The sequence below is a fragment of the Cygnus atratus genome, chromosome 1 (assembly GCF_013377495.2).
Source record: "Cygnus atratus isolate AKBS03 ecotype Queensland, Australia chromosome 1, CAtr_DNAZoo_HiC_assembly, whole genome shotgun sequence".
Taxonomy (NCBI): domain Eukaryota; kingdom Metazoa; phylum Chordata; class Aves; order Anseriformes; family Anatidae; genus Cygnus; species Cygnus atratus.
In genome coordinates this window covers 99,494,123-99,513,430 of record NC_066362.1, presented here as the reverse complement: position 1 = coordinate 99,513,430, position 19,308 = coordinate 99,494,123, and the positions used below count along the sequence as shown (strand labels likewise).

At 39.3% G+C, this 19,308-nt stretch overlaps 1 protein-coding gene across 2 annotated transcripts in view; it reads left to right on the top strand.

The window, feature by feature from the left end:
* TBX15 (T-box transcription factor 15) overlaps nt 1-19,308 on the top strand; it is a 123,000-nt gene that overhangs the window by 44,323 nt on the left and 59,369 nt on the right. For both annotated transcript variants that reach the window (XM_050714719.1, XM_035569584.1), the window contains exon 2: nt 17,598-17,811. In XM_050714719.1, coding sequence (XP_050570676.1) covers nt 17,598-17,811 — 214 coding nt within the window. The remainder of the gene's footprint in view (nt 1-17,597; nt 17,812-19,308) is intronic.

Sequence of the window (19,308 nt, the reverse complement as noted above, 5' to 3'; positions counted from 1 at the left end):
GGTCTTACATCAGCACATCAGAATCTGTATAAAGCCCAGCTCAAAGCGAGTAACATTTCCTACATACACACTAGTCCCTCTTTATGAGGACTTTGATGAGTTTCTGTTTCTCCTCCTATTTCACAAAGCAGTTAGCCAGTCTTGTCCTCTGAAGTGGAGATGCTCTCTTTCTGTGTGCTTCTCAGTTGCCTGGTTCCAGGTAGACACTCATATAGGAGCTCCTACCAGGGCCAAAATTGCTCCACAACAGATGCGAAGCCTACAGAAAGCTGTTCACATGATAATTTCATGAGGTAGGCAATGTAAACTATGCCACTGAAAAGTTTCAGAGAGCAAATTCTTAGGGTGAATTTTTAATATACCAATATAGCTTTTCTTAGTCAGTTTCTCCGTGGTTCATCCTTGATAGTACTGAGACACATACTGGGTATCAGGGCAGAGAGGTAAGAAGCAAGCTTGTGGTGGTCCTCAGAACAAAGCTTTGTGTGCACTTGCTGAAGTCTGTTCAGCAGGACTTTGTAGTTTTTGTATGAGTTTCATAAAGGAAGAAGAGCTTTGCAAATCAGCAAATAACTAATGCCTTTATTGAATGGCAGGAGCAGCTGTCTTGTAGCAGTCTCTGGCATACATTCTCCTTTTCTTTCTCTATGTTCAGCTGACAGCTTTTATTACTGCATGACGTGTTTAGGTGCATGGTACCATGGGAACAGCATGATGCCATAACTGGCTGGTTGTATAGGGATGTGCTGTAGCATGAACTGGAAGAGGGAGTGTTGTGTCCCATGCTACTTGCAGAGGGGACCATTGTTTTTCCTGGGGTGTGGAAAAACTCTTTGTGTCAGCCTTGCACAAAGGAGGGGATCACTGTGGCTCAGGTTTCACTGAGGGGGACAATGTGTGCTCCTGGCTATGTCAAGGAGTGGGGAGCGCTCTGCCACCTCTCCCTCAGGGCAGGAGAGTGCAGAATGGCTGCTTGCTGCTGGAAGAAGAGACCTGGGCTGTACAATTTTTGAGGGTGTGAGGGTAGGTGAATGCAGGGGTGGAGGGTGGGATGGAAATGGGAAGGGCACCTCAGTTTGCTCTAGCAATATACTGCACAGGACACTTGCTTTATGCTCTGAGGGACTTCTCTGCGTGGAAGGTTCTTACCGAATTTTTGTGATTTCCATTCAGTATAAGGTGTCCTTTACTCAAGAAAACAAAACAAAACAAAACAAAACAAAACAACCAACTAAACCAAACCAAACAAGAACAACAAAAACAAACAGACAAAAACCTTCATCATGCTTGCTACCTAAGTAATACAAAAGCCTCCATGGCCATGGCCATCTGGTGATGCATCTCGATTTAGAAACACCAGAGCTATTACACAAAGTATGTCTCATGAATGTGACTTTCTCGATTCCTCCCACGCAGTAACCAGTGGAGTCCGTTATTCTCCAGCTCTGTCTTCCCTGCAAGAAAAGCACATCGTTACAATAAGACACATAAAAGGAAGTTAAGCTATCTTTATGTAAAATACTTGCTGTAATAGTGTTGCATGGCTTTTGCCCCAGTTGCAGAGGAAATCATACAGAGAAGGGATGTAACATTGTATTTGCTTTGCTGCATTCTAAGGGAAACTCCTTGCGCCGACTTTCCAAGTAGGAGGTAGACAAAGTGCATTAGTTTACCTTTCTCTAAATATCCTGACTTGTTTTAGCATCAAAAAGATACCTGTGGCTGCAAAACTGCCATTTTGCAAAGACACCTTGAGACGCAGCCATGAAAATAACCATCTAATTTCAGCCAGCCACATTTATTTTATTTGGTTCTTTTTTTTTTGTTGTTATTTCTGTTGTTTGTTGTTGTTGCTTCTTTTTGCTTTTGCTTCCTCCATGCCCCAGTAGAACCTATCTACATTGCACCATGTTGCTAGTGAGAAGCATTGCGATATCCTGACTGCTCAGAGCTGGGTAAAGAGGGAGTTTGCAGATGGGCAAAAGGCTTTTTAGTACTGTCTTCTTTACACCTAAACACTGTAAGATTTAAACAAAGAACAGACCCACCAGCCAGGATCTGGGTACTTCCTACAACAAAGGGAAACCTCTTGAAATAACCCCACGTCTCACTATTTTGTTCTTACGTTCCTCTGACATGAAATGGAAGTAGGCAAGCCAGCTGCTGAGATGGGTTGCAAGGTCCCTTCTTACCTGACACACACAGCAGCAAATGATCTGATCTGCTTGAACAAGTCAGACCTGCAGCCAGCAATAAAAAGCAAGACTGTCTGATAAGCACCATAGAAAGGGGAAAAAAAGAATTGTATCACATTAAGGGCATTAGCCTGGTTGTGAAAAAGGTGTAAGGTACAGGGTTGCAATGGTTTCTGAACTATCCTTTCTTTAAGCTTTACATCATTCAGTGTCAACAAGCCAATTCCAATAAACTATCCTAACCCCAGCCTCTTCCTTCTCCTTTCTTACTCTGTACATTTGTTTAACTTCTGTTTTACCCTTGTTTTCCTCCACTCCCTCCCTCTCTTTCCCTGCCTTCCATAATGCATTTCACTGAAGAGCAGCCCAGCTGCTTCTCAGACCCCGCTGGGCTCCAGGCTGGAAAGGGTGGATCACAGATTTGCTTTGAAGCATCACTGTGGGGCTTCGTGACTGCACTAGGAAAGGAAATTGCTACCTCCTCCTGTAGCCACATGGTCAAGCTCGGCAGCATTAGAGACAAGCTTGGGCTGCTTTTCACATCAAATCTTACCACACAAGAAGAAGGTGGTGGAAGTATGATTGAAGAGAAGGTGATGAGTTGGGGAGGAAAGTACATTGTTTTGAGACTGTGTTTTCCTTCTCTCTTCTCCATGAGAACTGATGGATCTCTTATTGTAGTTTACTGCTTCTCTTCAACTACTGTGTGCTTTAGGGGAGAAAGGGCTAAAAGGAACTTTTGAGACACAGATGACAGCGTTTCAGTGATAAGGAGGACATGGGAGGATGCACAAGAACACCAAAGATAATAAACTGAGTGATGAAATAATATGTTTACAGGCCTGAAAAGAGATGCAGTAATTGGCTGCCTGTGCACTTATACTCCACTAATAATGAAACCTCAGTGGCAGTTAAAACTCTCCTTTTCCTCTTTGCTCTTCTGAGACTTTTGAGCTGACCAATAAGACAAATCTACAGCAACACCTGGGAAGGATGTGAGGGATCATCTGCATATCAGAAAACTGTGCCTTTTTCATTAAGATCTTTCATAAGGGATATGCTAAATGGTAACAAGCACTCGTAGGATTGATAGATATCAGGATTCTTGGTGTGTTAGTATCCATGGTTATTATTCCATCTCTGGGCTTATTATTTTGAATTTGTGAATTATTTTGAATTTTCATTCTTTTTTTTTTTTTTAATGCAGTTTTTAATGCAGTTGCACGCTTTCAGTTTTCTTTGTGCCACATTTTTTTTTTTTTGTGTGTGTGATGGAAAACTAAGCACAGGACAAGTTTCTCAGTGTGCAAGCTCTAATGCTGGACTACAGAGTGAGGCCAAACAGGGAATTTTGCAAGCTGCAAGAAGACTGTGAAATCAGTGCATTATCTGGATATCTCTGTTTATTAGTGAAATAGTTAATGAAATTATCATTAAACCTACCCTTAATTTTCATAATTAAGAGCACAGTGAGATATGTGAAACAAATCATATAATTCAGAGCTGATACTCCAAGATGCCAAGAATACTGAGAAATTGCTGTTATATTGGAGTATATTCATTTAGCTGGAAAGCATTTTTGCAGACTTGAGGCCTGGAAACTTCATTACTTTAAACTCAAGCCTTGAAGGCTAAAGTAGAAATTAATGAAGACAGAAATTCTTGTTGTTTTCTTCTAAAAAAATAAATAAATGGAATATCTACTTTCTTATCTGTAGTTGAGATAAAACATTTTGAGAATTTTGAATTTTTCCTTTCCACATGAAAACTTCATCCTCATTTTCCCAGCAGTATTTAAAAAAAATCAGTAAAACGCATTATATTTCTTCTCATCTGCAGTAAGATACAGCCAGCTATTCCCACTGTGAAAAAAGAGTAACTTTTTTAGAGAGAAGATGGTTGGGAAAGAACTCAATAAACTCAAAATATGCATATAATTTTTGAAGTGTAGTACATGCTTTTAAAGGTTTTAAAAGAATGGGTTCTGAAACAGTTTGGTTCTGCATGGTTGAAATTGTGTGGGTATTCATACACACAGAAAATTACTATCCCTGTTTGTGACATCCATAAAGGATATTATCTGAGGTCACAGAAGCCAGTAGGTTATTATGCATTGACATTGGTGGTGGGGAAATTGGGCAAACCTGAGACCTTCACAATTTCATTGCTTCCAGACTGCGTGCTGTCCAGCCTATTTTGCTGTAACTTAGAGTTTGTTGAAAACATCACAGGGGAACATCCCATTGTTTCCAGTCCAGAGAACTGACATCTAAGCAGGCAAAGGTATTCTGAATTAAAGTATTTTTAATAAAATACTAACCCAAACTATCAGAAGTTTTTGCCCACATTCTCCCTAAATATATCATATAGGTTAGATTTGGATAAGAGATGCAAAGTAAAACAGATTGGAAATTTCCAACATCCAGAAATGCTGAATAATGAAAGTACCAGTTTTAGTGTTAAGCAGTGGGATGTTTTTAAGTTAATTTGCATCTGGATGTTTGCAACTGATTCTTCATTTCCTTTTATCAGTTTTATTCTTACATGACTTCTAGCCAGAAAGTGGAAATGTGAGCCTCATAGCAGGTAAGGTCATGTAGGCACATGTACAGGTATGGCTGAGAAATAAGGAGGTACATATATATATGTACATTATGTGCAACATCTGTGAAGTGTTTATGTCAAGAGCCATTCATACCATGTTATTCAGAAAGATTAAACGTGTGCTTCAAGACTAAGTGCAAGTGCTTGGTTGTATTTCTGCATGTGTGACTCTGAATGCCAGGTTAAGAGCACATAGTTCTTCCAGTGAAGTGGAAGAGGTTATGCACCTCTTTAATGCACATATAGATGAAGTGTTTGTGAGTTTTGTAAAGATGAATGGAGTTCATGGAGTTATTACAGCTAGCTTGTGACTGCCAGATGTTGGGATATGTGTGTGCATGCACGATGGTGCATCTGTTGTAGGGATAATAGCATATACACATGGGGGACAACTGTGCAGTGTAGGTGTTATTACTCTTGGGACCATAACTTTGGCAGGCGTAAATCAGGGTGGCTCAGTGGAAGTCAACAAAGTACAGCAGTGTGCACTTCCTGGAATCGGTAAGTTTGACTCCATGTAGGGGTTTTGATTTGTGGGACTGCGGTTGGCAGAGTATGTCAGGATGTGACTTAAGGAGTTTGGGTTGAAGACAGTAAAAGAAAAGACAAAAAGCCAAGCCACAAATACACATCCAAGGAGCACGGATGTTAAAGGAAAAGGAAAGACTGCATGAACTTATCCTCCAGGATAAAACACCAATTTTTTGCTGCTCCTTCCCCATGGAAGTACATGGAAGCTATGGGATTTTAGAATATTTATCTTCTACATAACTCAGTTACTAGTAATGTCTGCATTAACAACCCATGCAGCCAGAGAGGAGCAGATCTGCAGGGTGAAATACTTGGTGTTCAAGACCTGATATCCATGCTGTATGACTTTTGAGGAGGGTTAATTTATACTGTCTCTAATTGTTTTTGTGGACAGGGTACAAATTAGCATTAGATGCTTTGGGTACTTTTGAAGGACCTCTTTTTTAGATTCACCCAGAAGGACCTAATATCATGTGCTCCAAGACTCCTCCATAATGTGAACTCAAGAGTAGTGACTGGGAATGATCATGAAATTGGCTTCAAAAATATTCTCCTGATCTGAATTGAAGCATCAGTGTAGGCATACACTCCCAATATGATTATAGCCTCTTAAAAAAAAGTCTTGGTCTTTCTTTGCCCCTTTGGTGTTCTTTACCTTTAGTATTTATGCATGGCAATCATTTATAAACCAGCTTTATTTTGGACATTTAATTCCTTAAATTTTTTCCTATGAAAATAACTACGTTTAGTCCCTAAAACTTATTCTGCCTCTGTTCTTAACATTTGTGTTTTTTTTTTCCCCACTTTCTTATGAGCAAAGTACTCAGAAACCATGCAGTGCTCCATTCTGATTCTCCCCTGTGTTTTGCGAAGGATAGTTGCCCACCGAAGGCTTGACTGGGAGACGATAACCTTTGAGTGTGGGTGATGTGTTTTGTGCTACCTCACAAGGTGCTCAGATGGGAGAGATGAAACTTCATCTTGTTTTCTACTTCAGCAGTGCAAGAAACTTTATTTCCTTTCTCTTCTTTGCCTCCAAGCCCTTGGTGTAGTGGAGCTGAGGCAGGCCTGAAGTCTCTCTCAGCCATGACCTCGTTGCGCTGTGGCTCTATTGGGGAACAGATTACACTTGCTTTTGGCTCACCTCAGAACTACTGTCTGGCATGCTGGGCATGGGCATGAGGCCTGTGTTTATTTGTTCCCTCTCCCTTTCTCTTCCTGCCTTTCTGTTGGACTGAGGAGGAATGTAACTCAGTGCCTCCTTCCTCTGCTGTACATGAAAGGGCAGTCTCTAGCTACAGGGTTTCTTTACATCTTGGTTGCTAAATGGAGCCACATCTTGGCTCTCATGGAATCATTGTCTCTGTATGCGCTGCCCAGAATTGCATGGGATTATTTTGACTGGTCAAATTGCACAGTATGGAAGTCAACTCATCTGCCTTCTCTTACCCCAAGGTCACTTTTGGCATCCCTTTACCTGTCTTCTACCAACTACTGCTGCTGTTGATGTGCTGCTTATATCTGTCTTTTCGCTTATCCCTGCATCAATTTAACCATTAAGAAGTTCCTTAACATCATTGTCTGGTACCTAGACATGAAGTGAAGCATCAATTTTTGCGACCTTGAGAGTGTTTACAGCTTTAACTCTCTTTTTGAATGATGTCATCCTCTTAATCATTGCTCACTTTTGCAAGATCCCTGATTATTTTTAAGTTACTAAGATAATTGTTTCAAACTGATACGAGATACCTTCTTGTTTATAGTTGAAGGGAAAATTCTGTTTATGTCTTGCCATGTGTATTTCAGATTTCAAATTAAATTGTTTTTATATGACAAGGTTGCCTTTCATAACACAGGCTGGATTGAAGGCCCTAACACGTAATGCCAAAATCTGTGCACCATACTGTCATAATGCAGTGCTGTAACCTGTTCAGTCTCTGTTGTGGTTCTGTTTCTCACAAAATGGTACCAATTCCTTTCCCTGTTTTGTCACTTTCTTTTGTAAAGAAATTTTTATGTTCCTTGATGGGTATTGAAATACTAGATATTAAAAAGTCAGCACTGTACTCAAGTGTTTCTGGAAAAACTTCTCTCTCAACCCCACCTACACAGCTACAGAGTCAGAAGAAGGAAAATTATCTGGTTTGGATGCAAGTCAGTTCTATGTGAAGCAAATGAAAGGAGGAATATGTTTATCACTTGTGAAAAATAACCCAGGCTCATTGTGAATAGTTTAGTGAAAACATCTGGTCACTCTGCAGAAGTGGTCAAAACGGTGAACAGAATGCTAGGTTGCAAGAAATATCCCTACAGAAAGTACAATGAAAATACTATAATTTCTGCCATGTGAGCCAGTGGCAGGTCACTAACTTAAAAGCCAAATGCATTTTTAAGAACCAACCCCATACACATATTTACCTGTCTCCGTGTGTGTGTATGTAATAAAAATAGAATGGATTCAGAGAATGAACAATTAAAATACTGAGCTATGGAAGTGCTCCCTTATGAATGAAATATTGGATTATGGTTGAGAAGTTTAGATAGAGGGTAATCAGAATTGCACTAGGGCAGATAGTCTCCCAAGTCTGGTTCAGAAAGGAGTGTGTGGGTGGGTCAGCGGTCTGAAAGAAAGCTTGGATAAAGTAGCATGTGGATGAAAAAAATGAGTTTAATAATTTGTGGAACAAATCCAAACATCAGTTCAACAGAACCAGTCTGCTAATTAGTTTTCCCAAAAGAAAATTCTAGATTGTGCACAAAACAAACAATTTAAACTCAAAACTTCAGCTTAATGGAGCTGCATTTTGCAAAACCATTTCCATGGGAATTTCCTAATTATTTCCTCCTGAAAGGCAATACAAGAAATATATAGAGTGGTATTTATCTCATTATAACACTGGGGCAAAAGGACACTCAAACTAAAAAGGCAATACATTTTTAAAGTGGAAAAGGACTCTTTCTCTTCTTCTGTGCATAATTACACTGTGGAACTCACTGCTGTATGATGACAGTGCCAGTAGCTCAGTAGGACTCAGGAAAGGGTTGGACATTTCTCATTATGAAGTTGCCAGCTGGATCCCTGATACTGCTGTCATGATAACCACCATGGTATAGGGAAACATATGTAACATCTCTTTCTCTGTGGTTTGTAGGCCACAAAATACCTTCAGCTAGCATATATTTAAAATGTTAGTCTTCATTTTTTTGGGGGGCTATATTCATACCTACAAAAAAGATGGCGATACTTTGGGGACTTCACAGTCAGTTTAGATTTCTTGGCAATATCACATTGGTCTCAGAGAGAATCGATACCTCTGAAGCATTAATTCTGTGTGCTAATGGTGCCCTGAGCTGTGTTTTTTTTTTTTTTTTTTCCCACAAATGATCTTCTCTCAGTCTCTCTTCCTCTCTTTTTTTTCTATCTCTCTTTTTTTTTTTTTTGTTTTCCTGGCTGGCAGAGAGAAGTCCAAGCCACAGAATCCAGAAACAGACTGTCCCAGAGCTTGTGCCGGTTCCCATCAGGGAGGGGCCTGACACAGGGCTAGGATCTAGTTTCAAACTCCTGCACAATTTGTGGTTATTTAGGGCCAACATTTTGGTTTAGGCTGGTCTCTAAACATTTGTTGTACGGTTTTATTTATAAGAATAATGACTCTATGTTTACAGGCCGCAGCATATAATATATCTAATGCCTGGTCTCTCATGTTTTTAGCTCTTCCTAACTTTCAAGTGCATTTTCACTCTTTAATTTTACACAAACTCTTGGACATTGGCCAGACAAATTCTTTGTAGTGTATACAGTTCAGGATCTTGTCCAGATTAAAGTTGTCATCGGTTTCACCTCCCTCTTCTTTTAATAATCCTACTTTCTCCCTAGTATTTCTTACATTTTTACAGTTGCCATTCTCTGTGCTCTTCTGCATTTTATTGAATTTTATGCTCTTTTATTTTATCTGTTGATTTAGCTGAATCTTATTTCTTTGCATACTTTTTTTTTCTTTCCATTTTATGAATGGCCTTTCTGAATGTTTGGTACTGAGCAATGTTCTGTGAAGCTGTGCTGGTTGTTTCCTGTCCTAAGGAAATACTGAGTGACAGCTGCAGAGAATCTCCTCAGGGACTTTTAGGATTCTCTTGGTTTCTTCTATACCGAAATTTCAAATTACATTTTCTTCAAAGATAGTCTGAGATACTGAATACCTAAGCTAATTTTTGTTTTCTGGAAGACAATAATACAACAACATATGCCAAGTTCAAGTTTCGTTACTTACTGGTGTTTGTTCTCCTGATATATGATTACCAGAAACCTTTGCTGGAGAAAGGTTATGCTTATGAAATACTTCTAAGCAAACAAGATAGCTCAATCCAGAGATAGGAGAGTTCATAAAACAGGCTTTTTTTGACATCCATTCAATGAGATATTTTGCTTGTAATGGACAGTCTAAAGCACAGACTGATGAGTTGTTGGCAGTTTTCTGAAGAGAATTTCTTTGGATTGGGTGAGAAGTATTCAAAGAAATCCTATGCTGTGACACTACTCAGAACAGTCTTGGTCACCTAGCTTACACTTCCCTAATTAGAATTTATATTTGTCAAGGATGACTTCAGAGCCCAGCAGCCAACATCTCCATCCTTAGGTGATCAAGCTTGAAACTGGAGCTGGACTTTTGACTACCTGGTCCTAAACTGTATGTGGGCAAAATATGCAAGTCCCATTTATCTCTGTATCCTAAAAAACAAAACCAAAAACAAACATACAAACAAAACAAAACAAAACAAAACAATAGATTGTGAGATTAAAAATCACTTTAAAGTTTAACTGTGACTGATGTTCCTTTTCCTGGCTGGAGTAAGAATTAACTTTAGAGGGTGAACCCCCAGGGCTAAGTGTACTAGTAAACTCCAGCTGCTTTGTACTTCTTTGCCAATATTGAGAAGCCATAAACCCAATTTAACTTGCTGGTTAAACCAAGTTTACAGCTGTTTTGCATTGCTGGACTGTAGTAGAGCAGTCAGAGCATACCAGTGAATCACGGTGATTTTTTTCTTTGTTGGGGCTTGTATCCTCTTTTGAGTCTTAATTGGAATAAGCCAAGGCAGAGGCAGTCTGTTCTTGGCAGCATAAAGTCAAGTTGATGCAAGACTTGCTTTTAGAGCCAAAGCCACTGTGTTTTTTGTCTTTGTGTTTGCTTTTATAGTCTTCTACTAGTAGTGTTTGCCATAGATAAACGTATACATATGTAATCATTCCCTGTCATACAGGCCTTATACTCAGTCTTTATTTCAGTAAGGAGAGACATCAGCTTGAGTATATTTCACAAGCTTTGCTGGCTCAGGTCGTCTTATGAAAACACCTTTTAAAATTATGATTTAGAAGGATGAAGAAACCTTTAGGGTTGAAACGCCAGAGGAACTCTTCACTTCAGAACTAGCTTGTCTTTAATTGTTTTCATTTTTGACTACATCAGGTTTCTTTATTTATCTATATCACAGTTTCCCATCCGTACAATGAAAAAATAATTCTGTCTTCTAGCTTTGACTTGGTGTGTGTGTGCTTTTTTTTTTCCTTTTTTTTTTTTCTTTTTCCTGATGTTACTGCCATTTTGTCTTGCTGTGGTTTCATAAAAGGGTCTTAGGCTGGAAATGAATTATTTGAATACAGTGTTAGGCTGTCTGAGATTGCAATATAGCATTAGCATCAATGAAATTCTCAGTTTGGACATGCTTGTACTGCCCTCAGACCAGTAAATCCTGAAATTCATTTCAACTTGTGATCAATAATGTAATAAAAAATTAGTATTATCACTAATAAAAATGTTACAAGTTCTAGCTGCATGTAGTTGATAACAAGCCTAATGCTCAAAGAAAGCACAACTAATATGGTAGGGGAGGTGAAGGACTTGAAAACAATTGAGGGGGATAAGACAATATGTAAGGACACTTGCAGAATTATCTTTGTGTTATTTGCTTAGTGCAGCATGTGCATATGGTTAAAATCACCCAGAAAGTGTTTAGAATTATTTGCCTGCACCAAATATTATTGCTGGACCACCTTTGTAAAATGCAATCGTGTTAATCTGAATAGTTCTGTTGAACCCCAGCCTGCTTCACCTTGGCTGCTCCTGCTGCCTTTGCTGTTGCACAGCTTCTAGTGTAACTTTGAGGTTACTGGGGGCTTTGCTTAGCTTTCACCCACGTGTTAGTTATCAAGGAGAACCCATCTGTATATCTGAAGTCATTGCACCAGCAACCACCACACCATGGCCGGGCCAACCTCCACTCTTCTGGACTGTTCAGACTTAGTGTTTCTACACTTTCACTTCCATAGGATTGTGACATTTTGTATCCAGATCCCAGTAATTTCATACATCTATATGCATGATTCCCATGCTACTGAGTTTGTTGGGTGGCAGCAGCATCTGCAGGAGCAAAGCTCTCCAATATTTCAGCTGAGTTCATAGATAAAAAAGTGTCAACCCCCAAGTTTTATCTGGCTCTGCATGTCCATGATTTTGTACCATCTCTGTAGTCTGCAGATCCTGGTTGCCAGAAAATTGACTGCAGGGATGCAGGAAGGACCACCTGTTGTACCGAATGTTCACAAACCTTGCAAACTAAAATCAACAGTTGAAAAAAAAAACAACTCTAACAGCTTGTAACAGCTGCCGCATTCCACTCAAGAGAAATCTTTATGCTAATGGAATCTGACAGGATCTACATCAGATATCTACACATAAATTTGGGAGGGGGGGAACTGAGAGAGAGGGAGAGAGAGGGAGAGAGAGGGAGAGAGAGGGAGAGAGAGAAAGAAACAGAAACAGAGAAACAGAGAAAGAGAATAAGACTTTTGGGCTTCTCTGGGTAGGTGGTATTTTATGTACATAAAGTTTTTGTCATTGTTCTCACTCTTGTAGTTTATATTCTTTGATACCTTGGAGTAAAATATGTGCTGAGTGCACGAGCTGCATGATATGGTCAAAGACTAAACTGAACTCTTTTTGTTTTAGTGGTTAAATATGGGGCACAGTATCCCTGCTGTGTTCCAGCTGCAGAGAAAATTCTGCTGAAGATCCAAGTATGAAGTTGCTTAGAAAATTAATGTCTTTAATGTCTCACATACCAGTTTGCCTCTTGTACCAGACCGATGAAAATAGAGGGAATTCACATGAGGAATACTAGGCAGCTGAACTGTAAAAATAAGGCAGTCAGTAGCAGCTTGCTGCTTTGTATAAGACGGCTTTTATCCCAGGACACATAGTGTTGGTGCAGGAAGCTGGTTGGGGTTATTGGCCATCATCTTGGGACACTCAGTGGGGATGCTGACCTTAGAGTCACTATGCTTTTGAGAATGGTGTTTTCCTTCCTATCTGCCAAAAAGAAGCCTGGGAATTTGTGGAACAAAAGAAATCATGAGCTGAGGGTTCCCAGGGTGATCTGGAGATAGCAGAAATGGGAAAGGGATTAAGAAAGAAAAATCTGAACTGGCTGTTCCTATATAATCTCAGCAATGGCCACAGTATCCCTACAAGCTCTGAAAGTGACCCTAGGGTCTTGCTGATAGACTGCAAGTTGCTGAAAGTGCCAAGAAATTTCTGTTCTTCTAGGTTCAGCACTATTAAACTGCACCAGATGGATATGTGGTTAGTGAGGTAACAAGAGATAACAAGACGCCATCCAACAGGGCAATAGAAAGTGAACAGCCTTGAGCACAGTGGCAGTGAGAGAAAGTTATGCTTCAGGTCTTAGAAAGTTACTTTGAACATTTCCAAAATCCATGAGTCTTCTCCCCTAACTTTTTAGTAGTGTCACACTAGATAGTTTGAAGCTCCTTGAAATATAGTGCCTGCTAGAACCTGACTCTTTTTGACAGATCAGGCCAAGTCCCGCAATCAAAACCATCTGGTCAGCTTGTTTGTCCAGCAAGATGCCTGTAACAAGGGGCAATATTTTATAAACTTTACTCTGTATCACCTCTGGGGAGAGTGATATAGTCTGGAGGAGTTGATCATTGGCATTCCCTTGTGATCAGAGGATTGTTCTCCACACAGACCAAAATGGCTGTGTTTTCTTCTGGCTACATATCACTCCACAGAAGAGCAGAAATAAATGACAGAAACATCAGAAAAAAAAAAAAAAAACAGCAGGAATGGAAATGGATGGATGTTTTTGAAAGAGATGTATAACAAGGGGAAAATGAAAGTGGTAGAGTGATGTGAACTGTTCAGTCAGCAAGAGCTTGGAGATGTTCACCTCAACAGCTATGGGGCAGCAGGAAGGGTCCTTCTTCGAACATTCAGGTGAGAGGAAGGAGCTGGTAGAGAAAGGTATGTAAGATCAGAAGGTGGAAGTTCATGGATGCCCATAAAAGCAATAAGGAACATATAGACCTGAGAATATTTCAGTTGAAAGTCCAGTGTAATACTGTAGCTTTAGAAACCTCAGCTGCATCTACTCCCACTTTTGCTAATTGCAATCAATGGAAGAGCTTGTCTTTGGGGCATCCTTTTTCATGGACTGTACTCTATCCTAGCAAGAGAACGGTGGAACTCTTTTAAATGCCATTTGCCTAACATATGCCAAAAGTGACAAAGTTTGCAACCTAACACAGCACCAGAGAACCAGAATTCCTGTGGCAGCAGTCAGAAGAGGTATCCTAACTCTGAAGGGAACCAGTCCATGTTGCTTCTGCATTTCCCTATGGCTAGACTTTGGATTCAGAATATGGGCTTTTTTACAAGGCACTTTGTTAAGGAAAGTCAAGGAATATTATCTTGTCCCTTTGGAGCCAGAAGAAGCTATAGAAAGCTTCTTCAGTTTTTTTTCTGTTTGTCCTTCAGTTGGACACAATATGTAGTACCAGCCACAACCTGTTCCTCAGTGAGTTCACAGACAATTTTTTAAAATTTATTTTTATTTTTATTTTTTAACTTCAGGAGCTATTTGTTATTTCCCCCCTGCTTACACCAATATAAAGTAGAAGTAGTGCCTTTGAGTTTAGTGAAGTTGCATCCCATCGAAAGTGATGCATGAAGAAAACTAAGCTCCAAGTTTGACTGTCAGAACAAAACTCAGATCTTCTTCCTGTCTTGCTTTATTGCAAGTGCAGCAGAGTGGTTTGAGCTGTGCTAGCTTCCAGCCACCACAAAGTATGAGGCATTGAGATTGGTTCACTCTGCACCCCTCTGCATGTTGCTCACGTACAGATGTTGCTACCTGTCTCTTCATTAATTTTGAATCCTAACTTACATAGAGACTCCTGTTAAGAGCCACAGAGCTACTGAGACTGAACTAAAAGCAGCAATGCTAGAGATTCCATCTCTGTCACTTCCAAAATTGGAGTAAAGAGGGGTACTTTCCGTTCTGAGCATTAATCTGGCAGTAATTATAGACCATGTTTCAAGGCAGAAAATAATCAACCTTGGAACAACAACAACAAAAGTTTCTACTTATTTATTTATTTATTTATTTATTTTATTTTCCCCTCCTTTGTGTGGTACTGCACAGTTGGGTAGATACTGGCATATTAGTAATTAGGCAATTTCTTTTGCAGTTATTGACTTGTGCCAACAGGGCAATTCATATTCAAGGATGTGCCTCTCCTTTCACTTCCATCATTGTCAGAAAAGTCTCCCAAGACTGCTGAAGTCAGTTTAGTGATATCAGCATAAAGTCAGTGAGAGGGGACTTAGGTCTGTGATGTTTAGTTTTCTGCAGCATGCAATTCCAGTCAATTCTCAGGGATCCCTGAGCCTCCATCCACATGCCCATTTTGAAAGGCTGTCTGGGAAATGCTGAAGTGATTCTGGTACAGTAGCTAGCCCGGTGCCATCTGTTGGCCATTTACTATACTGCTTCAGAGGACATACGGAGTTTGTGAGTGCCTGAACCAAGCACAGATGGTGTAGCCTAAAATAGTCTCTCTATATGCAAACCCTTAGTTGAGTACCTCACTGCAGGAGGAGGACTCCATAATAGAAGCTTTTCCCTAGGTTCAGTCTCTTCAGACCCTCATGGTAGTTTACCTTCACTTTCTCAGGAGCTTAAAGAAGATATAAGACAATTGTTAATGATTCATTTCATGAGCAATCATACAAAAAGGTCTTAGAGTAATTTGAGAAGTATTATCTTGCTTCTTCTTAAAAGATTAAGTGATTAACCATCACTACAAAAACTAATGTCCTTAGTGCAGTGATACATACTCAGGCTTATCCCCTCCAACTCTTTGAGGAGGAATCATTTGAGCTAGAGGAAGCAGGTAAGTATCACTTTGCTCCTGCATCACTAGGCTTCTTATGCAAGCACCAAATATCTTAATGCCTCCTTAATCTTGGATTGATCCTCTAGCTTGTGGGCACAGAACCCCAGCAGGTTATCTCATATTATCTTATCTTAGATTGTGTCTTTGATATCAGTTTTGGATGGAGTACTGGTCTCCATGTAATAGTCCTCTCTTGCTTGGCTACTCTTCTAAAGGGGTGGACTTCTTACAGCTTCAGCCCATCTTAGATGTCAGTGGAAGACATAAAGGACCACATATTCAAAAATGGATTGAGAGCGGTGCATACCAAACCTTTCTAATGTCCTATAGAATTTCTACATTATACATGCAGAAACTTCTTGTCAGAGTTTACTGAAAGTATCCTTCGAGCAAGTCCATTATCCAGTGTCATATTCTCCTAGGATTCTCTAGAGGATAAAGGCTTCCTGGTGGTACTCGGGGCTGTAAGTTTCTCAAATATCTTCAGCCAAACAGTTTATGTCCATGCCATTGCAGCAGTACAAAACATTTCTACATGGCAGGAGTTGGGGCTTGGGGTTCTGCAGGGGTTCATCTTCACCAGCTTCTTAACTGTGGCACTCTTCACTGGTGTGCAAGCTGCTCCAGGAGATACTGTCTCTCAGAAACTCTGTAAATCTGAGACCCAACCTGCATGACCTCAGGGTTACTGGACAGTCTCTGGCACTTGTTTGATATGGAAGAAATTTTAGCCAGGGTGATTTCACCACATTTGTAACATAGATTGTTACTTTTTATCTCCCTAAGTTTCTATATGATAGCTGTTCTGCTCATTCACTGTGATGTTTGTGTTTAGGTGATGAGGACACTCTGCGGCATCGTTTCTATTTTTGAAAGCTACAGAGCTCTTCTTGATCCATTTGACTGAGCACTTCACACCATTTTATTGCTCTGTCAATCATCAATACTGGTGCCAATTTGTTAAAACTCAAATTCCAAATGTAAGCGCATTGCTTTGCAGAATGTATTGTGAATAATGATGTAATTCAGGTGTGCACCCTGTTGCAAAGTAACACTACTATTTGCAAAATTCCACCGTAGCCCTATCATATGAGATCTAGGACCATATATATATATATATATATTTATATATATACCATACCTATCTAAAATATATATTTGAGAGATTTTGGCAAAGAAATGGCTACCTGGCTCAACATGCCTGTGCTTTTACACTAGTCCGACCTCGTTTTTTTTTTTTTGTTTGCTTGTTTTTTAAGCAAGCTTTTCTCTTCTTCTCCCCCATAAAGGGAGGTGGTTGTCTCATGTGGTCTTTTATGTGGTTTGCTTCAATTACTTTCCTTGGTAACATATTACATATGTTTACTATCTTTCCTTTTTGTCCTTCAATAGCCTAGAGCATTTTCCTCACCAAATGCGGCATGGTTATTTTCCCAGGAAATGTCATTGTTCCAAAAAAAATTATAAAAGCAAATAAAACAGATTTCCAAAATGGTATTGCCAAATAGCAAAATAGAAAATGCTCATTATTTTTGATGACAAGAGTATTAAAAGGGGAAAAATATTTAAACATAACCAATTCTTCAATAGTAGTGTGGGAGGATGTTCAATTAAATGGAATGTAGTTTTCCAGTGAGACAATTTAATCTTGGATTAAAACTATGGGTTGAATTATTATTTTTTTCAGTTCTTTTTTTCTTTTTTTTCATCTATATTTTGTGCTCCATTCCTGGCATTGTGATGGTGTTTGTTACTATTTATATTTTATGTTGAGGGTCTTTTTTCAGCTGTTTCTAAAAACTTTATAAAAATGCCAGATGTCATGTTGGAAACCCAAAGACAAAACTCAGCTCATAAATCACAACAAACTATATATATATATAGTTTATATATGTACCAAAGCCAATTGTACCATTCTTTAGCACTTCCTTTACTGGCTTTCCTCTTCCCTCCCTTTTCTACTCACAGTAGGTAGAATCGGTGTCTCACCTGGTATGTTTATTTTACAGACTCAGAGCAGAGCACTGGGTCAGACACAGAGGTGTTGGCAGAAAGGACATCCTGTTCATTTGGCTCCCATTCTGACCTTACATCTGGTGGAACAGGTCCTCAGCCTCCTCCATCTTCATCCATGGAAGAGATCCAGGTAGAACTGCAGTGTGCTGACCTGTGGAAAAGATTTCATGACATTGGGACAGAGATGATTATCACGAAAGCAGGCAGGTAAGATATCTGGCTTTCTGTCTAGCTAAAAAAAAAAAAAAAAAGTAAAAAAAAAACCTTTTTCCTTGAGGAAAAAAGAAAGATTTTTTTCTTCTTGATATGTCCATGGAAATAAATACAGGGGGTGGGGGTGAGTGGGGAATGGTTGTCACATTTTCACAGCTGTATGTCCTACCATCTTTTTAAAGATAAAATAGTTCCATATTACTACTTAAATCAGTATATCCAAAGGAGAATTGGCAGCTGCAGGAAGTAGTTGAGGATAGACTCTCCTTAGAGCAAATAAAAGAGGAAATAATCATTGTGCTGCTGGATGTACTGAATTTTAGATGAGTTATGAACTGGGAGAGAGCCATTTGATTTTCCTTTCAAGTTCCCATAGCACTTCATGAGCCAGTTGATTTAATCTCATGCCTAGCTTAATTCAAATTCACCTTTGCACCAAAGGAATGTCCTCCTGCAATTCTAAATAGATAAAATGCTAATGACTTCCTGTATCAAAAATGTGCAAGTTTAGTGTTTCCCTCTGCTCTTGCAACTAATCCCATGCCAGCTGCGGTTAGGAAGAGCCACTAATAAGCCAGATTTTTTTTTTTTTTTTAATAAAACTCACTCTGCCATGCTTAGCTGAGTATAATATCCTCGTTGCTCTCTACTATTAAATAATGGATAGAAATCTGCTCACCAAAACACAACTTGAAAAAAACTGAAAATTTCTAGATCCCTCAAGCTATTAAAGATCCCAAATTGTTTAGCCATGTTTGCATTAATGTAAAGATTCTTACCTCCACCTAATGAGATTTTAATTCCTAATAATCTTGTTACGAAGAAAGTCAGCACCATGGACAGGGCTGATTAACGAGAGCAAACCATGTGTCTATCACAGGAGTTTTTCCGCCCATTCCGCAGAAATGCAGAAGGCAACTTTTCCATAGTTTTGTGGGGAAAAAAACACAACCTCAGTATTCAATTGTTCATAATTAAGTTTCATGTCAGTGATCTCAGAATTTGCCAGAACTGCTGGACTTACTCTTTTATGTTCTTGTGAAGTGGTCACTAGTGTTCAGAAGCCCCAGGAAGTTCAGTTAATTTGAGGAAAGTTTTCTTGAACAACCCAGATATCCCCAAAGATTATGAGAACCAGATTAGCTGCTGTTTTTTTATGTGTCATCTCATTAGCAAATGAAACATTTTGAATCAATACAGAATGGGCTGCTGGTTTTGTTTCAAATGGAAAAGCCAAAGTAACAGAAATGATAACACTTGCTGTTATCCAACATCTTTTCACTAATGAAGTCAAACAGAAGGGAAGAAAACTACTAATTTTCGTTTTTCTCATAGAGGGTGAAATTGAGACCTAAACAGGTTAAATAATCTGTCCAGCATCATTAAATATGACACTTGAAGAACCAAATTTATTGGTTCTGAGTTTGTTTTCATAGAATCATAGAATGGCTCAGGTTGGAAGGGACCTTAAAGATCATCTAGTTCCAACCC